Source organism: Scardinius erythrophthalmus (assembly GCF_964197995.2).
Source record: "Scardinius erythrophthalmus genome assembly, chromosome: 12".
Classification (NCBI taxonomy): Eukaryota; Metazoa; Chordata; class Actinopteri; order Cypriniformes; family Leuciscidae; genus Scardinius; species Scardinius erythrophthalmus.
The window spans coordinates 7214765-7238173 of record NC_138232.1 but is presented as its reverse complement, the minus strand read 5'-3'; the positions used below and the strand labels follow the sequence as shown (position 1 = coordinate 7238173).

The 23409-nt window shown below is 36.3% G+C and overlaps 1 protein-coding gene across 4 annotated transcripts in view; it reads right to left on the bottom strand.

Moving 5' to 3' along the window:
• rap1gapb (RAP1 GTPase activating protein b) overlaps positions 1–21780 on the bottom strand; it is a 34738-nt gene extending 12958 nt beyond the window's left edge. For 2 of the 4 annotated variants that reach the window (XM_081380072.1, XM_081380071.1), the window contains exons 1-15: positions 21748–21780; positions 18888–18984; positions 8338–8385; positions 6797–6835; positions 6520–6708; positions 5909–6012; positions 4983–5061; positions 4519–4572; positions 4339–4422; positions 4138–4238; positions 3568–3697; positions 1482–1637; positions 1168–1239; positions 535–621; positions 307–450 (exon numbers count right to left, since the gene is read on the bottom strand). In XM_081380072.1, the coding sequence (XP_081236198.1) occupies positions 307–450; positions 535–621; positions 1168–1239; positions 1482–1637; positions 3568–3697; positions 4138–4238; positions 4339–4422; positions 4519–4572; positions 4983–5061; positions 5909–6012; positions 6520–6708; positions 6797–6835; positions 8338–8376 (1278 nt within the window). In that variant the 5' untranslated portion in view covers positions 8377–8385; positions 18888–18984; positions 21748–21780. Of the gene's footprint in view, positions 1–306; positions 451–534; positions 622–1167; positions 1240–1481; positions 1638–3567; positions 3698–4137; positions 4239–4338; positions 4423–4518; positions 4573–4982; positions 5062–5908; positions 6013–6519; positions 6709–6796; positions 6836–8337; positions 8386–9210; positions 9247–12921; positions 13085–18887; positions 18985–21747 lie in introns of those variants that run through there. The other 2 variants (XM_081380070.1, XM_081380069.1) reach the window with 2 other exon arrangements.
• Positions 21781–23409: the final 1629 nt, after the last annotated feature.

Below are 23409 nucleotides of genomic sequence, written 5' to 3'. Positions count from 1 at the left end.
TAGTGCGAAAAAAGGACGAGAACGGCAGTAATGTAGAGCGATTTGCTAAGGCAGAGGTCTCTGCACGCAACCTATCATACGCACACTGTTTGTGTGGAGTTTGTTTTTGACTGCAAAAGATATGGTCATTTGATTGGATGCCATAAATTTATGACATTTGCCTGTTAGAAATACATGCTCGATTTTAATGTTATTTTCAGGTGGGGTAGAATTAAATGAACGGCAAAATTCAGCATTTTGTTTGCGTACTCCCTCTGTCACCTCACATACCCCAGTTTGGGAACCACTGATTCAAATGGATTCTACCTTGAAAGACTCAAAGAAGCCACCACCTCCGCCTCCTCCTCCATTCTCCAGTTTGTCGTCATCTCCTCCCAGTCCCATCATGGACTGGCTGTTCACATGCAGCTCCTCATATAAAGTCTCCAGCAGAGCAGAACGTGTCCTCTCCTGGACAACAAAAACATTTTTAATGTAGCATGCATGCCGATGCTCCCACACAAACATAAAAACAAACATTTATGCCCTTCTCACCTCCAGCTTGGCAAACTTCTCTGCTTTATAGCAATAATATTCAGCATTGATCAGTTTGGTCAAGAGGAACTCATGAAACTCCGGACTCTAAACAAAACACAATTAACAGTGAATAAATTAGATTGATACAAAGAACAGTTTGAATGTTTTTTAGATTAAATTATATATCAATACAGTTATTTATTATGTATTAATTCACCAAGTCATATCACTTACAATTAAGCAAACAATCTATATTTGCAGAAGAATTGTTTATATTGATTCCATTATTAATAAAAAAACGATATTTAATAATATTGTTCGTCACCATTTTATAAAAGGCTTTACTAATTATTTTTTGCGTAATTAAAAAGTAAAAAAGACGTTTCAGTAGTCATATCCAGACCTGAACATTGTCTGTGCTAATTTTTAATTGGAAAAACCCAAAATCTCCAGAATGTATTTAAATATGGTGTTACTGAAATAAGTGTGCTTGACACTTATTGGCATCTGAGAGTAGAATTAATAAACCAAAATACTTCATAAAGGAACATCAATGGGCGAATGATTTGTAGAATTTTGTGATAGAATTCCAGGACAATGATTCCATGTGGAACTAATCATATTCCATGAATGCTGGCTGAAAATATGAACCTTTTTAAAGACAGCTGGGTCTGGGAGGGCAGGACCAAAGAAAGGCACATCATCTCTTGCCGTCACAGATACCTACAAGAACAGAAAATAAATTATGACAGATATCAGGAAATCTTTCAAAATGATCTTTAATTCTCTATGCAAGTGACTAATACATTATATTGGGAATCATCATCACATATTCATTTAAACAAAAATCCTGAATCACTCCAAGTATGTGAGGAATTCCTATAACAAAGAAATGATTTATTCTGTATAATCCTTGGCTCAAGCTTCAGTTTCAATGATTCAAACAGGATGAATTAATGAATTACCTTATAGAGGACGTTATCAGTGCAGGCGTTCTCCACTTGCACCACTACGTAAGCGTGAAGGAAGTTTGATGCGATCATATCTGGTACAAATGGCGTATTTTCTTCTTGGAACACAATAGCCACAATGTCATTTCCTATATGCCTCTTCCTCTGGAGCTGAAATCAAGTCAACAAAACTGTGAAGTAATAAGAGGAAGCTGCCCGTAAGGTCTTTACAGACAATTTTAGATTCACTTCTTTGAACAGACTGGCTAGAAACGAAACTAAAACAGACCATTCGCTTGAAAAAAAAATGTTGTGGTCTCGAACAGAATCAACACTGTTATACCAGTTTGTGAGGTTTATTATACTACTTTCACGCAAATTAAGCACACTCCCTTGTTGCATTAGAATTTTACTTTTAATTTTGGCTCTGACTGGCCAAAACATTTTGAACAAAAACTAGTTTCTTCTAAGTGTGAAAATATGCAGTATTTTCACACTTAGAACAACCTAGTTTTGGTTCAAACATTTTGGGCCAGTCAGAGCCAAAATTAAAAGTAAAATTCTAATGCAACAATAGGGAGTGTGCATCATAAAATCAATGAAGAAAAATATGGAAAAATGTATATGAAGATTTTCTGGGATTACTCATACTGTTAATTCACCTGAACATTTGTTTATTTAGTTATGAGTAGTTCTTATGAGTGTCTTCACTTATTGTGGATGAAAATTTGCTATTAAAAATAATAGTCAGCCGTTTATCTAAAAATGTCATTTTCCCTGACCAGATACAAGATTAAAATTCTTGATAAATTAAACATTAAAACAAATGGAGAATCTCACAAGGAATATGAATAAAGAAAATGATTTTGCATGTTGTATTATGAGCATATTACTTATTGTTGCACTACAGTTTTCTTTTGATTTTAGGGTGAAATGTGACCTGGTATGTTCTTGATGTTTTTGATATGCTTTGTGAGATTCGCCCTTATAGTGACTTATTATTTCCTAAATTTCCCACAAAATAACAATATTGGATCAAAATATTATACATATTGCAGACTGATTTGTGTTTTATTACGCCAATGATCTCAAAGCCCTGAATTTCAGAACAATAATTAAATTTATACTTGATTTAACATGCAACAAAAGAAATGGAAAAAGAAATAGCATTCTGCAGGGTGTCAATTTTATCTCCCATAAACCTTCAAATGTTTATCCGATTAGCTTTCCTCAGTTGAACCGCTCGTTCGCTCTCTTCACAGCTTGCTCATAAATACTTATTAGAGAGTACTGTCATAACAGAAAAATGGTTCACAGACATTCACAAGTTCAAAAGAAAACTGCTTGTCTTCATCATCAAAGTGTTTGGGGAGATTAATAAGACATATGGAAGCACGTTTACAGCCCTGTGGCAAACATCATAGTCAAAATGATGTTTTCAGATAGAAACAAACCATTTTAAGGCAAAAAACTAATTTGTCATTGCCAGTCTGGAGGCCATTACCATATCCTTATACGGTAGCTCTCATATAACATTACATATCTGGTACAATGGCGATTAAAAAGCAGCAGGTGATGAGTCTATACCCATATGTTATCTCTGGCCTCTGAGGTACCATATTGAAAAGGGTGTGTTTTAGTGGCCAGCATTGTAAGAGGGCAATCTGTGTTGAAACCCCTAGGTGATGATCTCCCTGAGCAAAGCAAAACATGCATGACAACAGATGGCTTTCCAGGATCAGTCCTTTTGCACAGTGTGATTTGTTTGCTAATTATCAGAGCATTCTGTTGGTCGATGTATGTGGCCAGCAGAGGGAAAGCATCTCTGGGGGCTGCAACTGGTTACCCAAAACTAACACTAACCGTGTCATAAAACAATATTCCAGAATGATACTGGTTTGTCATAAAGGTGCTAATGTATTTATCCATGTTTACCCAGCTTCTAAGGGTGATCAAAGGTTGATTTATTTAAAGGGGTCATGACTTATATTTTTCACTTATATTGTTAAAAACAAATATATATGCGGGAATACTACTAATCTTGAAACAAAATAAAATGCAATAAAAATAAAAATAAAAAGCAAATCACATGAGGTCTTACCTGCTGGGAATCACCTTCAGTGTATGGCAGCTTTGTGGACACGTGGAACATGATCTCTTTATTGTGGAAGTTTAGGTAGACTGACTCGGTTCCTGTCTGGCCATGTGTCACATCCAGGCCACCACGAAAGCTGCATTACGAGAGAAGACCAAAAAGCTCTAAATTACTTTTTAATATTTATTAAGATTAATATATATATATATATATATATATATATATATATATATATATATATATATATATATATATATATATATATATATATATATATATATTTATTTTTTTTTAAATCAAATATGCCAGCTGTTATGATGTTTTTGGTCCTGTGCTTTTCTGCACAATGCTTTTTTGGTCCTGTGACAACATTCAAATCAAACAATCACAGCCGTTACTCAACATTTAATCCTGACCTAGGCCTGAAATCAAAGGAAAATTATAATGTAATAAGATAAACTTGTAACTGAACAATTCTCCATCTAACCCTTAAATGTGATTGGTCAATAGGAATGTTGTTCCAGGACCAGGAAAAAAGTCCTACTTGGGTAAATCCTGTACTGTTTGTCTATATACCCTTTAAAATCATGAAGTTCAATCTTCTCTCCCAAGAACTCCAGAAACTCAACAAAAGCTGGACTTTCCTCATTGTTTCCAAATAGCTCCTCTTCTGTTGTCTGTAGAAGAGAGAACATATTTGGGCCACAAGTTTCGCAATTTATATAAATTAAGCATGGTGTAAACCAGGAACATAAAAACAATGAAAGGTGATCTGACCTGGGCAAATTTCTGGTAGATGACTCCAAACTTGAAGTTGTTATTGATGACGTGCTCATCAAAGGTCACAATGAGTCTGGATGCCTTGGAACAGGTTACAAACGAGGGTCAGTGTATGAAAATCGCATGTTTTTTTTTTTTATATATATATATGTTGTTGATATGCCTGTTCCAGCTTACCTTTGGGTATAAGACGGGATAAAATCTGTCCACATTCACCTCTTCACAGACAAGCTTGGGAATAAATAGATAAAATAAATAAACAATAAATTAAATAAATGAAAATAGTTTTATCTCATTTACATATCTCTAATCAAATTATTTTATCTAATTACTAATTGTCTACTTAATTTACAACAAAAAGTGATGCAAATTAGGCAAAATGTATTTACTCATCACATTAGGTTTATGTTATCATTGAGATAAACTAAATGGACTTCAAAATCACTTTTTGTAACATCTCATTTGCATTGGACTTTTCTCAAGAAAACATGTGGAATTAATTAATTTAAATGTATAATTGCAACAAAAAAAATCATTATAAATATATAAAATTAATAAATACATCTGCATGCCATGTAACTAATTTGAAAAAAAAAAAAAAAAATAAATAAAAAAAAAAAATTCTTCTCTTCTCAACCTACCTTCGCCATCTGGACAACATTAGGGAACTCGGTCAGACAAGAAATAGGGATCACATCATGGTAGGTTTTAAACTTTGACCTACAATTAATAGAAGAGAATATAATTATAAGATTCACAGTATCCGCCATTACAAACTATTCAAAGTAACATTATAACAAAACTAGCGTCAACCTCAATTGTCCTGTATTAAAGTCACTTTGGATAAAAGTGTCTTCTAAATGCACACACATATAAATGTAATTAAAACGTTATATTTAGCATGCAGGAAGGCAAAGACAGACAGACAGAGAGAGATGAATGGTAGTTCGTTCAAAAAGTAGCCATATGAATCACTCCAGCATTCACAGGTGCCCCTGTCAATTATTTTACAGCCAGTGCGTGACATTCAAAGAGTTCCTGAAGAGCTCCCTTCATAAAAGAGAGGCTTTTTAGATCAGCTTCTTTCTGACATGTACACGGCCAATTGTTCCTATCCCCATCATTAAAGGGCCTCAAGACAGGCTGTGGGTTATAAAAGAATAGATGTGCTCTTATGTTCCTGCTGCATATTTTGAGCACTTAAGTCAGACCAGCTTTGAGAGAATATGAAACAGAGGAGAGTGGATGTGAATGTTTCTGGAACCGGGTTGTGCACCATTCAGATCTGAATTGAGAATTGAGAGCAGCAAAAATGATGCAGTATTGTAAATCGAATGTAAGGAAGTAGCATTAAAAGGAAATGAGAGTTTCTTCTGAGAAACAGAGATGCACATTTTGTGGCTTTTGTGTACTTTTACTATGTAGTACATTAGTAATGTATCTTAAGGTATTTCAGGAGAAAATAATCTGTGACAAAAGTATTAATGAAACATAACTGAGAACGTAAAACATGAAAGCAAAACATTTTTTATGTGGGAAGTGTCGAGAGTGTGTGTGTTTGAAGTACCTAAACAACAGTCGAAGGTGCTCCTGGTCTCCAATCACATCATACTTCACAGAGAAGACCAGGTGTCCTAGGGCGCTGTCCACGGAGTAATAATTAAAGTGTTCCTGTGGGAAGAGTTATAAACAGACATAAACTCTCAGAAAGACTCTTTACTTCACAGATTGCTAAAAGCTCTGACCCTAATAGACAGCAAGCTCAAAGAGTATTATCACTGCAGAGGGAAATGACAATAACGGCAATAAAGGACAGAACAACCAACTCAAACACTCCTGTTCACATAAGAATCCTCCATTTATTTGTTCATTGGCGAGAAAAAAGTCCTGATTTGATTTTGGGATTGGACTCCAGAATCTTTTTTTATTTTGTATAACCTGGCATATTTCAATATATATATATTATAAACTAGTTAGATATATATAGAGATATACAGATATAAAGAACGAACGAACGAACGAACGAACTAGATAGATAGATAGATTGATAGACTGATAGACTGATAGACTGATAGACTGATAGACTGATAGACTGATAGACAGATAGATAGATAGATAGATAGATAGATAGATAGATAGATAGATAGATAGATAGATAGATAGATAGATAGATCTAACCTTGCCCAGGAAGTGTTTCCTGTAGATCTTGGCTATGCTGTTGGTCTCGAGTTTGTCCTGTGATGCTGGGCAAGGGGGCGGTTCCTCTGGTGAGGAGGAGGAGCCTAAATCATGATTGGTCCCTTCAATCCAGTAACCCCCGAACTGGGGCAGCAGAATCAGTGGTAAAGAACCAGTACGCCCCAATACCTGCCAACCCACAAAAACGTATTTTACAACCAGTACAAAAAGAAAACACATTCATATTTACATATAAAAAGACAAACAAGTTTGCAACCTCATGGACGCTGGGATATGGAATGTAGTCTTCCTCTGTCTGTGGAAGCAATAGAGAGAGATTAAATATGTTGAACCCTTCATTCAAATCAATTTAAGGTGAGGATGAAAGAAATATAAAGGTACATAAAGAGTTAAAAGCCTTTAAACCCAAGGCTCCAGTCTAGACCTGCGGAGACTCACGATTCCAAACAAACCCTGAACTATACAACATTCACAAAGCCTGAGGTGAGAGCATCAGATCACATGTTCTGGTGTTTTATATGCTGGCACATGTGGCCTTAAAAGCATGGAACAATAACATACAGTACATCTCTATATTTATGTAAAGACTTTCTTTGGAAGAAAGCTTTGGAACTCACTTCCATTAGCATTGAGAACTATGGGTTCTGTCAATTCTTTTAAAAAACACCTGAAGACGCATCTTTTTGGACTCGCTTTTATTTAACGGCAGTGGTTACTTGTCATTTTATGTTTGTGAAGTTTGTTTCTGTGTGTTGTTTTATGGTAGATTTATTGTATGCATGTTTGATCCCTTTTATTAACAGATTGTAAAGCACTTTGTGACTTCTTGTCTGTGAAAGGTGCTATATAAATACATTTTACTTACTTACTTACTTCTGGGAATTTATATTTTGAGTTTTATACGTGATTCACCTTTATAAACTCACAAAAGTATAAAGCATTACATTGTAAGTAAGTTTGTGTACGAGTGCACCCTAAGGGGCCGTTCGCACGGGACGTGATCCAGCACTGCAAACAACTACTAACACAACTGAGCAGAAGGTGCATTTGTATTCTGCAAAAACACTTTCATCTGCACAGAAGACGCACTTACTTTATTAAGCAAAATGAAATAAGATCATTTTTAGAGAAATATAACAAAATGTGAGGCTCAAAATAAGCCAATGGCGTAAGAACAAACTTAATTTAAATGTAATTTTCTTTTTTCTTGTTAATTTCTTTACACAATGTCGCATTGTTTAAAACAGACATTGATCTGCTGCTTGTCAAAAGTTGAACTATTTTTAACCCATCTTAAAAAGATGCAATGCTTATGACACAAGATGCTGAAAAACATTGCATTGCAAGTGCTTGTCTATTGTACGTTGACTCATTTGGAACTCATTTTTTAATCAATACTTATATTTTAATAGATTTCCATCATCTTGGATATTTTCATTGAGCGAGTAGCAAATCATTTGGTCTTTTCTCTGCAGAGAACACAAGCAGTCCTGCTTTACAATTTGGCCAAAAGGTATATTAATAGGCAGCATAATTATGCTGCCATTCTTTTGGAACAGCCTTTATGTCAGATGTGGCCCTGGGACGCATTAAAATGTCAACATTTTAAGGCAACAGAGAATTTATGAACTTTAAAGCTATGAGACCGAGGGTTAATGCGAAAACATCTGTCTGGAATAAAAGCAACATTGTGTGTTTCTGTGTGCATGTGATAAACACAACGCTGATGGCAGGGATGGTTCGTGATGGCTATAACACTTGATGTGTGTTTATGTGGCTCTAAATATACACACTTACTTTGAGAGGAGGTGGAAGAGAGCACCTCTGCTCCTCCATTCTACTGCTCTGTGTTTAAAAAAAGGAGAGGATATTTAGAACATACTGTACAGTTCATTTAAAAACATGCATCAAAATTCACATACATTAATAGAATGGTAAATATCAGAAATTAGAATTCATCATTTGAAATCAATAACTTTAAATAAAAAATAAAAAATGTATACAGATATTACACAGAGATAATTAGGCCTGAAACATATTCTACGCAAGAAGCTATTCTAATCTATTCAAGCTATTAATAAGCCATAGTAGACACTGGCATTAAAGTTCTTCTTGTTATAAGTGTATAAATAACAGAGATATTTAAAAGAAGCTCTATCGCTTTCTTTATGGGCAGTACAGTTATCACAGTACTTTGGGATTTTACACTGAAAATCTGGGATTGAAAATCAAATTTAAAGCTGAAAAAAAAAAGTTTGGAAAATGTAAACATTAAATGAGTTTAAAAAAAATACGAATGAGTTTAAAAAAGTAAGAATTTGTAATTATAGTTAAAGTTTAGAAGCGTAAGACGCTCTTTGGAACGTTCAACAAACCTTAAAATGCATTAAACAAGCATTTCCATACATGCGTAGAATATATTTCTAGCCCAACACATCATAATTTCAACAGTTGAATGACATAAGAGTGCAAGTCATAGGTTTAAATGATAAAGTGAATATGGATTGAGAGATGTATTGAAAGAGAACCTCAGAATGCAGACGACAGGTAGATGACAGTAATAATAAAGCAAAGACAGGGAAGGTGTCACAAAGTTAAAAGGTCAGAAAAAGCGAGAGATCGCAGGAAAAGCAATAAACACAAAACCGGATGAAAATGTGGACTTCTCACCTGCATTCGCTCTATCATTGCAAATATATCTGATGTCTGAGAATCAGGAGGAGAGAGAGAGGAGGATGAACACAATGATAAAGAGAGAGATATGACAGTCTGCGAGTCCACTTGACATGAGAACTACTCTCGCCTCTCTAAAGGGACAGTGGCTTCGCTGTAATGGACAGAGCTCCCTGTACTTTGATCAAACGATCAACGGTGCATCAATCTAGCAGGCGTCCTTCCTCCCTATCATACGGTTCAACTCAATGAGAGATGAAGACTGTGAAACAGCATCATTTAACACGGGGACAGAGCAGCTGTGGGTATGAGGGATATGACCTGACTAGCTACAGCTGTGGTGTCACATCATTGAGCACACAGCTCAGAATAAACCAGCATAAGAAGCCAACATAAATTAAAGGGGAACGTTGTTCAGAATTCCCTGCCTGATTATTAGCATCACTATTACTAATGCTCATACTTAGGGATAGAATTTGAACAAATTTCTAAATCTAAATATTAAACGCAACTCATCCTGCACGAAGTGATTGGATTTACAATTATCGGTGATAGGTGAAAAAAAGTAAGTAACCACCTAGCAACACTCAAAACACCCTGCAATCATCTAGCAATCATCTCACAGGCAAACACTACTGAAAAGATGAAAAAAAAATCTAGTTTGTCAAAATGCTAAGTAGCATTTTTAATGTTTAATTCTGATTAAACTGCAGAGTCAGATAGGACTCTGCAAAATTCTTGCCAGTGATTGATTGATTTTTTATCAGAAAACACGTTGTAAACTTACACTTACACTTACATAACACACACACCTTAAATGACTTCAATGTAACAATATGCTGTATTAAAACTGGAACTTCAATCTGTTTCTCTCTGACTTGCTGATTCATCAAAAACAAGCACGCACACACACACACACACACACACACACACACACTTGCAGTGATTTATATTGTTTTTATATGGCACAATTACACCAAATTGTCCGTTTTGACGAGTATCCTCATCAGTGTTGGGAACGTTCCTTAAAAAAAGTAATTAGTTATAGTTACTAGTTACTTCTCACAAAAAGTAACTGCGTTAGTAACTGAATTACATCATTACAAAAGTAACTAATTACTAGCGAAAGTAACTATTGCGTTACTTAAAAAAAGTTTAAATACAAGAAATTTCTTGGATACCCCCAATGTGAAATGTTAAATGAATGAAATGGACACTAAATAGAACATCTTATTATTATTAAACATTGTACACTAATCTACACTATTTTAATGTTGCTGTGGGACAATGTGAGAGACACCTATTAACTTAAATATTAAAATATTATCATTACTATAGTGGAACAACAAAATAATAGATGGTTTGGAACTTTTAATATTTATTGCACAGGCCACAACTGGCCAACAAATAAGTCTAAAAATAAATCATGCTTCTTAAGAAATGTACCAAAAATAAATAAATAGTAGCCTTATAAAAATATTCATACACATACACTAGTGCATATAATTAAAATAAAACTCACACACCTTTACAAATGGTAGACATTCTGTATAGCTTTTAGTTTTAGTTAGTTTTTTCTTCCTCACAATAGTAAGTTTAACAAAAAGTGCTCTCAATATAATACTGAACAATGTATCAACATACATAATAATAATACAATCTAATCTTTTGTGGGTTTATTTTTATAACCTACAGAGAACGTCATCATCAGAGGTTATTTATTTTAGCCAAATTCTAGTCATGTTTGCCGCACGTGTTCACAACCGCCAAACAAATATGTTTGAACGTTCCCTGCAGGTTATTTTGGAGTTTATGTTATATAAACTAATTAAAACATTGCATATGATACCAATATGCTACATATATTATTCTAATGCTGAAATGTGTAATTTATTTATAAATAAAGTATTTATGCTCAGACACATTCGGTCTCTCTCGCGCACTGTCGAGCGCGTTCTCGGACACATTCGGTCTCTCTCGCGCAATGTCGAGCGCGTTCTCGGACACATTCGGTCTCTGCCGCGCACTGTCAAACGCGTTCTCGGACACACTCGGTCTCTCTCGCGCACGGTCGAGCGCTCTCGCGACATTCGCCTCGCTTATTTTGTCCAGTCCGGCGCCTCATAAACACTCACACACCAGAGAAAAAAACTTTGCAGCTCCTATGGCTGAGAGAGAGCCTACTCGGATGAAAACCGCTTCAGTGAGCTCAACTATAACGCCGCATTTTTATTGACAGTAACGGTAACGGCGTTGTAATGGAGGAAGCAGTAATTAGTTTGATTACTCGTTACTGAAAAAAATAACGCCGTTAGTAACGCCGTTTATTTATAACGCCGTTATTCCCATCACTGATCCTCATAAGAGCAGTCTTTAATGAACGTAAAGAGTTGTATAGAGTTGTAAAAAATACATATATATAGAGGAGCAGGAAAATATGACATTTATTATGAGTTTATGTGAGGATTGTTATATTTTTTGAAGCCTAATGAATGTTTTTTTTTTAAATTACAGCTTTAAAATACACTGTAATGTTGAATAGCTATAATTAATGTTTAAAATTGAGGGGGAAATCATTTTCATGGAGACATCAGTAGCTGTATTAGTATCAGTGATACTGGCCTTCGTTCATAAAAAGATGCCATTAAACAAGTATTTAAATTATAAAATATATTAAAACTTTTAAATGTTTAATAAATGTTAATAAAAACACTTAAAGTTTAAACTTACCTCGATTAACAGCACTAAATTATACATAATGCATATGTTTTTTTTAATCTGTTAGTTTTAATAAAAAAAAACCTAGGATTGGGACATAGGAGTGCCTGAAGTTGAAGAAACACCCAGTTAAACTATCTTTACTTTATATAACCCAACACTTCTTTAAGTTTGAATTAAGACTTTAATTAGTCCGCTTATTTAATTAACTGTTGGGTAGTCCCATAATATAGGTCATTTCAGGGGTTTTCTTTATCCTTTTGGGACATTTACAGCTAATGCACACTTAAATTAAAATGCTACTTCTTAAGTTAATTTCACAAACTATTATGAATCAACGAATTGGACACAGCAATGAACTTGACATTTCTCAATATAAGTGTGAGAACTCTTTCTCAACAAAGACATCCTATAACATTATTTCATCACAATCTTGCACAGTACACTCTGTACGGATCCTATGCAAGCATGTATGAATGAGAAACCCTTATCAGATGCAGAACAATATAATATTATTTAAAATCATAATACAAATCTCCTTTTATCTTTTCATTTTGTACTGGGTCACAATCAAGAGGTCAATAACTGACATCTAAAATGACCTTTTCATGACAATTTCTCCCCTTAATGGACAATTACCTTGATGGGAAAAAAATTGCTTGTGATTTCAACAATAATATATTATTTAAATTGTGAAGCATTTATACATAATGATAATATGTTAAATTGTGTCCAGACAGCAGGATTCTCATTACTGAATTGCAGTGTGAGAGGAAAAATCATCATTTACAATAATGAGAATTAAAAACGAAATTAAAAGTAAAGCATCTGCACACATTTCAGTAAACAGAAACACAATCACACATTTACACTATTACATGTCTATACCCTATCCCTTGGTCTTTTTATATAAGCACCCACATTTATATAAACTCACACATTTCACTATGATTGATTTTTTTTTCTCACGTGTTTATAAAGTCTACTTACATCGCTGAACCGCCTGCGGTGGTGCATGGCAGTGAGCGCTGGACTGCGAAACCTGTACATACTCTTAGCCATGATGAAGTCAATTAAATCAGCTGGACCCTTAGAAACACACAACTGTGACCTGCAACGAAACACTCTTTCTCTCAATCTTCATATGTTCTGCTCATGAGAAAAGCAGCGGGAAAAGCAAGAAAAAGACCGATAGCTTCCTCAATCTGCAGCAACTTCCCGTATTTCAGTCAAGCGTGCCATACGAAACTCTTATTGAAGGAAATCACCGGTAACTGACACATGGATGTGTGTGTGTGAGGCTGTGAGTACAGAAGCATCATGCTCATTCAAACCTCACATGCCCCCCCAGATTTACTATCCAAAGGATAATGACATGCAATTATTATTATTATTTTTTCATTAATATGTTTATAAGCAACTGAAAAAAGCACAAATGTCAGGGCATGTCAAAACATCTCAAGGACCCCAAAAACACCTTAAACCCCAGAGGGTTAAATTGCAATTCAATTGTTTGTCCAAAATGCTGACAGAATTCACCAGTTATCAAAATGCCAAACTGCTCTTTTGAAAACTTAAAAAAAAAAAACACATCGACTGGCTTGTGAAGGTTTGTATGATTTCTAAACTTTTGACTTTTGGATGACCTCAAGAGGTTAGTGCAATAGCGGAAACGGGTGAGGTAAAGTGTGTTTGATTGCAATGCATTTGCTGTAATACGCAAGCCTCTCATTCTAAATTCCCCAAATATCAAATACAATATATAAATGCAAATATTTCCCATTCCATTACAGTTTGTCTGTCAGAAATACTGCTAAAATCAGACTAAAAATGTACAATGGTACATCATAATGATGACATGATAGCAGGGTTCATGAGAGATAATATGATTTCCTGTTGTCAGAGTTGCACAACTATAATGCATTTTCTCACACAGTATTATACAACAGCATGAAAGGGAGGCGGTTTAAAAACCTTAATGTGAGAATGTAGTATGGCAAGAACGACAAAAAACAGCTTTGAAAATGTCTATAAAAGTGAATAATGTGCAACCAAAGCCAAGTTATGATGATAGAGTTGGATAGAAGCCTCGTTCAAAATGAACTTCTGTGTTTTCTAATATCTTTTACATTCAGTGGTGGTGTTGTGGTAAAACCATCCAGTCTGAATGCTATTATTGCTCTGGGATTTGGGGGGGATCTAACGTATCATCCAAAACCTCTGATTCCAGGATCATCCCTGCCAGGATGATTCCCAGGATCCAGGTGTTTACAAATTCAGGAAGGAATCAGTCTGGGAAAGCCAGAATTTCATTCCTCTGAGGTTTCTATGCAATGTCTGATCTCAGAGGAGAAAAATGTTATTTCTCAGAGACTTTTCAGATCTATTTGCACTTAAAGTATCAACTTCATCTCAGAAGTTTCACCTAAAATTAAGTAGGACAAATAAAAATAGACAGGAACGAGACAATTGTTGACAAACAGTAAGAGTACAGAGCTGTATAATTAATGTGGATAGCATAGCCGACGAGAAATGTTTCGAGTTCATTTTAAAATCTCAGAAATCTTGGCACCGTTTGCAACATTTTTTAGATCTCTTCTAAAACTCTAGGGGTGTTTACTATATATTACTAGCATATTTGTCTAAGGAGAAGAATCTGAGAAGCAGGACACTTAATAGTTCTGTAAATGATTTATGTCCTATGGTTAACTTAAACCACATGACCTCTCTCCAAAGACATGTCAGCAAACGTGACGTCATCAACCAACAAGATCTATAATACCTGGATTTCGATGGCAGTTGCTCATCTGGCGGAAAAGATAAAAAACGATATCAAATCTGCATTCAGGCTCAGTGTTATTTTGGTATTATATACTACAATAGTTGCTATTAATATTTTAAACTAGGGTTGTGCATTCACCTGGTTCGGGATGTGCCATTGTTTCTTTATGTTAGCATGCACTAGATGGACGTCTTTAACCACTGCGTTCACATCGTTTGTAGCATCTATATGTGTTCTACATTGTGCTCAAGTTCAACTTTTAAGAAATGCATCTCTAGACCTGCATCTCATGTTTTTAACCACAAAAATACTCCCCTAATACTCTGTTTAGCCATAATGATAGTTTGACAGGACTTGAAAATTATCTGGTTCTGATACATCATTTCTCCTGTATCCAATATATTCCCAAACCTCGGATGTTGATTTTTTTTCCCTTATCTTAGTCCTTATCTTGCCCTCAGTGTCCTTAATTTACCTTTCCTGTTTCTGTGCTTTCTTCTACTACCATAGTATTGTCTCAATGGAGGACAAACACAGATATATTTATCACTCTGAGTTTTATTAGAGTACCCACAGAAGGAATTCAAAACAGTAACGTAGAGTATAACAAAACAAAACTGACACTTCACTTCAACTAGAAGTCTTTGTCTCTTCCAGGATAATGAAGAAGAGGATGCAGGTGCATACGGATCACCAGAGTCTGTAAAGTCCAGAAGAGCGAGTGAAATGGATGAGACCAGACAAAGAAGTGTGTGAGAGAGCAGAATAAGTAGTGTCCTTGATTGCGTTGTTACAGAGATGATGGTAATCAGAACTCTGGTGATTGTGAGTGGAGAGGAGGTGCAAAGGGATCTGGCGCGCTTGTGACAAGTACCATGCATCGTTGAAAAAAAATCAACTAGCTAGTCACGAGTGTTTCCCGAATAATTTGTTTTGAGATCTTTTTTTATCCAGATTTTTTGCTATAAATTACGGACATGGCATCTGAGGATGAGTTCTAATTTTTCTCAGTTATTTTGCTTTATTTCCATATTCAATCATAGGCTCCTTCTTCCATACTAGAGCATGTTCACACATGCGCACTCTTCAAAAACTGCACTTTAAATCTCTTGACAAACTAAGAAACGTAAATGAAATGTGTATATATTCGATATAAAAAATATAGATTGTACTGAATGTAAGCTTCCTTGTTTGTTTTGCTCAAGATAAGGATTTATTAGGTCCACATGACATGCAAGCAAGAAACTCTCCTTCTAACCACAGGTCGAGAGCTTTCGCTCTAACCACACAACTTTGCGATGCTGTTTGCGAATGTTCATTGGAACTATGCTTTCGGGAAACTCAGACTCGTTGAACTACACTGCGGCCATAGTTGCCTTAAAATGCTTTTGGGAAACACACCCCTGTTCTGTTCTCTTGCTAGATTTAGGCGCACTGCATTCAGATTGCACTCAGTAATTTTAGTACTTCAACTTATTTAAAAAAAAGCTTACTTTTTTTTATCTAATATTTATATTTTGTTATTTCAATTAATGATTTCTAATAGTTTTAGTTAACAGTAACAACACTGGTGAGGTTTTTTTTTTTTTGACAAGTGATGAATTTCACTGCAGGAAAATAATGCACACATTTCCATTCCATGTATTAGTGTCCATCTTGAACTGTGACATGAAAGACAGCACACAGGGGAAAATGAGTCCATTTAATGCTTTTAGGAGCACAAAAACAAATATAATGAAATATTTGCCATTTAAAAAGTCTCCATTTGTTCTCAAAAGGAACAACTGAGATATTAAAAAGAACCAAATCAGCAGATTCTGTGTACAACAAAATCTTACTTTTGCATTATACAATATTGCTTACTATTAATAGTCTGGGAATCATACAATATTGCTTACTATTCATAGTCGGGGAATACAACAGTGCCATAATGCAAAGTCCATAATCTACAGGCAATAAACACTGAATAAAAAAAAATGCATCGGTAACTTGTTTACAATCCAATTTCACTTGGATCATGCAGAAACTAAATTCACAGCCATTATAAGCCTGGTGTGGCTCTACAGAGATGCTGAGCTGATTGTACAGTATAAGCATCTCGCATTATGAGACACCTGGTGAAATACATAAACGCTTAACTGCACAATCTAGAATGAGCTAATCTTATTCTACTGCTCAAAATACCACCGGGACGCTAATCATTCTAGGACATCCCTAAACACGGACACTTCAATCCTCCTGGTTCCCAGAAGTCCTTGTGCTAATGGCTCTCAGAGCTGCTCAGAGACACAGATGGGTTCAATTAAAAGGCACTTGGGTGTTAAATAAGGGAAATAGGAGTCCCAGGAGAAGAGCAAGCATTGGAGAAACAATGGCTCATCTTCAGCTAATAAAACTAGCTAAAGTCTTCTTCAACCACTGATATTAACAGCCAAAGAAGAGGCAAGAGAGGCTGAGCCTCCCCAAAAATGCATTTACAGCCTCCCTGGAAAATCCAGTAATGAACCGCCACCGGTTCAGCTCACACTAAAAGGTGCCACTGCTATTGAAGTGCTTTAATTTGTGGTTCATCGGGAGATCTTGATGCCCGGAGGAGCTTGGATTTCTTTTTGGATCACATTAGCATTCAGTTCCTCAACAAAGTACAATTTCTAAAATTAAAATTGGATGTTGGTCCTTGAGGGAGAAATTGAGTGCTAGCGCAGAATTATCTGGTTACACACTTCACATGCTTAAGCATGAATTACTAAAGGATCATTTCTATGGAGGATTAGGAGTGCTGCCTAAAAATACAATGAAGGAATCAATTATGAATTCATAAAATAATAAATTTATATAATAATATGTTTATTTTTTTCCACACATGCTTATCTCTATCTATTTGCCAATCAAGCTAAAAATGCCTGGAGGTACTGTATATATACTTGTCAATTTGAAGAGATTTATTTTCACAATCATTTAAAAGTTTGGGCTCGGTAAGATATTTTAATGTTTTTGTAAGTCTCTCTCTTCCTCTCACTGCTGAATTTATTGGATCAAATATACAGTGAAACCAGCAATACTGTGAATAAGTTTCTTCAGTGTCACATGATCCTTCAGAAATCATTCTAATATAAATCTACAAGAAATATTTCTTCTTATTATCAATGTTGAAAACAGTCGTGTTGCTTAATATTTTGTGGGAATCATACACTTTTGTCAGCATTCTTTGATGAATAGAACGTTTTAAAGCAGAACTCGGCAACTCTAGTGAACTCTAGTCACTTCTTCGCTGATTTTCCCTTTTGTTGTCGCATGTTTTACCCACGAGCTCCCCCTACAGCTGTGGGGCGTATATTTCACAACACGGTCGTAAAAAAAGCTCACTTGCGGCGGCCTCCTCCCCCTCTCTACCGCTGCTCATGTGTGTTTGTTATGATCGGAGCAAGCCAACTGTATCGTGTGGAGCTATGTCTACCGAGGTGTGTAATCTGGTAATACATCATACATGCATGTGTGTTCATGTCGAATTGCCGCAAAGCAATTTGTGTTTCGCGCTCATTCTCGTTCTCGCTTCTCACGAGACTTCCAATTTCTATCTTGCCAGGACGGTAGTCCCCAAGTTGCAAGGTTGCTTTTCCGCCTGGGAACGCTAGGGGGAGTGGGGAAAGTCACCAATATCACCAGAACAGGCTGTTTAACCATCCAAATGATTTCTAGACAGTTTTATTAAGTTAAAAAAGTTACAAAGTTCTGCTTTAAATAAAAATCTTTAGTAACAATATAAATGTTATCAGTTAAATGCATCCCTACGGAATAAAATAATTAATTTCTTTAAAACAAAGTTACTGAATAATTTGATGACTGATTTCATCCTTTTATTTTTTTTAGTGGCACTCCAATAATCAAGTCTTCCATAGAAAACAGAACAATTTAAAAGAGAAAAAAGAAAGTTGGATACATGTAGTATGCACACACACACACACACACACACACACACACAAAGAAGCAGCTTATCTATTTGCAATAGTTGGTTGTCAAAGGAAAAATGAAAAGACAGTTGAACAGCAGGAAGAAATAAATGAGAGAAGGCAGTTGTTTGAAATTCCTACCACTTCTCCGACTGAACCTAAGGCCATGCTGGAATATAACTGGATTAGAGGAAAGAGGAGTGAAATGTTAAAATCTGCCAAACCTTTAGGAGAGTCGGAGCAGACGATGGCGGAAAGGACTTGACCAAACCAGGACGTTCTAACGGGTCAGATATTCGCGGGATTCGGCCATCTTGTTTCCTGTAGACAAACAAAAATCCTCAGAACTAAACCATGTTCCATAACAACTCAAGGCAACCAGATCATTCACATTTTGTCACAAGTGTTCGTCTGAAGATCAAATTAGAAATGCTCGGTATAATCGACTGCTCCAGCTGAGAAGGAATTTATTTGTTAGTAATAGTATGCAAAACCAGATGCCGAAAGAGACACAGGTGGGGTGTGTGTGTGAATGCAGACTGCAGTATGCAGGTTCAATGACACACACCGCATGGAGTAGAATCAAGCCCTCAGTTTTCGTTCCCTCCCTCCGCTGGCCTGTAATTTGTCTCAAGCCAGTGTCTCAAACACATTATTTCACATCACATCGAATATTCTCAGCTCACGTAGCTTTTAACTGCCGACCCTAAATCAATTAAAACTCCCCTGCCATTTGGCACACAATCTGTTCCTCCATGCCATTCTGGACAAATACAAATGACTTTCTGAAGGCACGTATCGGTTTTACTGCTTTGTTTTACGAGTTGATGATGATCCATCCATCTCCACTGAAGCCAGATGATTACTATATTATTACATTGAATTTTGCTTGAGGTTGTCCAACAGTTAATGAGAAAACAGGACTGCTAAGTTTGAATGAATGTGATAGAGTTTTGGTCTAAAATACCTGGAAAATACTATCCAGCTTGAAAGTATTGAAAAGCATTTAATGAGAGATGCCCTCTAGAGACCTCTGGAGGGCGACCTTCAGCAATATATTCACAGTTGGTGTTGAATAAACCTTTAGGTGGCAAGCCCACATTGTCTGATGTATATTGAATGCAAAATTGGCAAGAGATTCTCAAAACGGCAAACTCCAATGTTATTGGCTGACTTTACACAATTCCTAGGAGTCAGAGTGGCAGGTTTTTTCAAAAACAGAGTTTCATAGCATCTGCTTATGTTGCACAGTGACAATTTGCATACTGTTAAAAAACAAATTAAACTTAGGTCACCTTAGACAGCAGGACAAAAAGGCATTTGGGTTTGTAAGTGGCTGAGACGCATCTTGAAAGGGATGTCAGATGCCACCAACATCATGTCTAGTCACCAAAGGCGCAGCAGTGTTTTGTCAGATCTTTACCTCTTGAGGATCGCCAGGGCTGACTCACTTCATTAGCCTGATGGCAGGTTATGTGCTGAAAAGCCCCTGAAGTCATTGGGAAGTTTTGACAGCGGTACAAGCTGTTGATTTGTCAAAGCACATCAGCCGAGCATGACGGAGATGTGACACAAGAGGCTGATATAACACACATAATGCCAGTGACATTCCCATAGAGACAGTCAGAGTGGGCATTTACATTTTTGAAGAAGAACATTACAGCAGAAGCTCTAAAATGTATTTAATTCATCTTTCCTTTTCTGATCCATTTCACAAATGCTCACCTAAATTGTGCAGTTCCTATCTGTGTGTAGCACCTACTGTTCTGCATAACCTTTCAAAGCACATTATAAAGATGTCCCTGCACCTGATAGTAAATCTGCAACCCATTTCACATTTGAAGAGGTTAGCAAATCAGAACAGAGTCCAGTCAACCGAAGGATCATGTGAAACTGGAGACTGGAGTAACGGCTGCTGAAAATTCAGCTTTGCCATGATAAGAATAAATTACACACACGCACATGTATATACAATACACACACATTTTTGATAGAATAAATGTTGCATAGGTGAACATAAGACACCACTATCAAAAACTTGGAAAAAATCTTAATAACCCCAAACCTTTGAATGGTAAATTAAAGGTTGTGTCTGTTTAAGGTGACATTTATGTATTTGGCAGACACTTTCACCCACTTTAAAGAGCATTCATGGAATACATTATTACATTGCGTGATCTTTAAAAATCAAACCTATGAACTTAGCACGTTGACAGTGCTATGCTCTATATAGTGAGCAACAAGATGATATACAAATGCTTTAAAAAGTATGACCCATTTAAGACCTACACTGGGCAAGGGTTAGGAAAGACTCAGGGAAACCTGGAGGCAGAAAGAGTTACAGGATTTACACAGAAAATGCAAAGCAGAGCTGCTCACTGGGTCTGTCAGGTGCACCTGCTAATACAAATGAATTTGACTGCGTTTACATGAATTAGCAATAAGCTATCTGACACTAGCAAAGAACTACAGAACAGAGTGTACATTAAGAGAAAATCATGGCTAAACATAATAATTAGATGACCTCAAGAAACTCTGCACTTTCTTTTCTTTTCAATTCGCAAAAATACACAAAGCACAAAGAAAACACAATCCTAAATAATCACTATTTTTTGTCTATCTATGTAAAAACCACAGAAAATAAAGATGATTTACTAAAACTCTCGCATGCAAAAACTAAAGATGCCAATGATATTCCTAACAGAATGTATAAACTGTTCAAATATCATAAAGCAAATAATGTATTTTCATTTTTAATTTGGTAATCAGCCACTGAGTCCTGTATTTAATGTTATAATTAGAAGAGTTAACAGTTCAAAAACATCTTAAAAACACTTAAATCTAAATTACAAGTATGTTCACTACACACCAAAAACTGGTATTGTACATCGCTACCAAAAACAACAGCAAGCCCCCAAAACAAGCCCACACACGGCTCACTCGTCTTCATCTCAACCTGCTCCACTAACACAGTCTGACACCTCAGCTGACTCCCTCCCACTACGACCACCTGAGCTACACACCAGCAGAAGACAGGCGATCTAATGATGGAGTGAGAGAAAGAGAGTGGGACACATTACTTACTTGTAAGCATGTACAGACGACAAATCAGCACTGAGCAATCTGTTCTGCACCTCCAAACTAAATGGGCAGGTGATGGACAGAGCTCTCGCTTTCCTATCGTTCCCTCCCTCTCTCTCTCTCTCTCTCTCTCGCTCTCATTCTCCCAAATCTTTCTGTTTCTTTCCCTCCCCCTGGCTCTCTCTCACCATTTCATGACTCACTCCTCTTCTCTCTCGCCTTTTTTTGGGTTATCCGCACACAATCTATTGCTTTCAAACCAGTTTTTGCATCTCTTCATCTCACCTTTTTAGACATTTTTCAATCTTTCTTTCTCATGGCAATATTTCTCTTTCCCCACCATCTGCATTCCGCTGATGAAAGTGCTCCTTTCGGCTGAAAAAATAGTTCACTCAAAACTGACAATTGATTTACTCACCCTTCATGTCATTCCAAACCCATTAGATTTTTTCTTTATTCTATGGAACACAAAAGGACCCTGATTGGGGACTGAGGCTCACAATGATACTCAAGCATATACTTTGCTTTTCTATACTCTACAAGACGTCGGAGGGCACTTACAGGCCATTGCATGCAAAATTTAGAACAAGAACCAAAACAAAAACAATGGTTTGTTTACTGTTCTTGGAAAAGCATGTTGTTTTGTATCTTTCTACACTCTTTTTCGACAACTGCACAATGCATCACAACTGTGTGTTGCCACCTAGTGGTCTCTTCTGTCTCAACATTCACCTTGGGCAAACGCTGTTGTACACACACAGTCAGCGCGGACACAAAAATCGAGCTGTACAGGGACGGTGTGCGCGAACGTCTGCGGACTCTCCTGATGACGTAGGACAGTGAGCGACTGTCGCGGAACACAGACGGCCCAAATTTAGGGCTTGAGGCTTTCAAGTTTAGCAAAACATCACAAGGGTCATACAATTACATACAACTTGTGTGCTATAACTACAAGATTCATGAACAAATACTTCTTTTGAAATTAATCTTAGAGCTGGTCATGATCTGGTCAAAAGTAAAGTTACAGAAACTATATGAGAGATTTTGAAAAAATAAGATATATTAGCTGCACGTTTGCTTTTAAAATGCCTTGTCCTATTGATTGCCAATGTAAGCGCTGTACTACAGATACAACTTTTGACAAGTCAAATTATTTTCTGTGGTAACTGACCGCATGTCACAGATGCTGTCAATACTGCTTAGCTTGTTTTGCACTTAAAACATTATGTGTATGTGTGTGTGTGTGTGTGTGTGTGTGTGTGTGTGCGTGTGTGTAATTCAAGCCTCTTATGTAGTTTTAAAAGGATGTTATCTGTTCAAGCCTACAATTAGCCCACCCAGCCCTCTAAACTACCTCAAACAGACTTGCTACCAATCCCAAAATAGTCCCACAGCTGCAGGCAAACTGAGCCGAAGGACCATCTCAGATGGGAACGTCCTTCACAGAGCCACTGACACCACAGAGTTCCCATCAGTCCTCAGTTCATGAAGCAACAGTAACAGTAACAATACTTTTTTTCACCAACAATATGGTTTCCCACTATACCCCAAGACTTCTAGAACTAGGAAACACACATGACAATGTCTATGGAAAGTAAAAATAATCAAATTAGATCACGATCTTGATTGGTTTAAGAGCAATAAAATAAATCTTATTTGCAAATC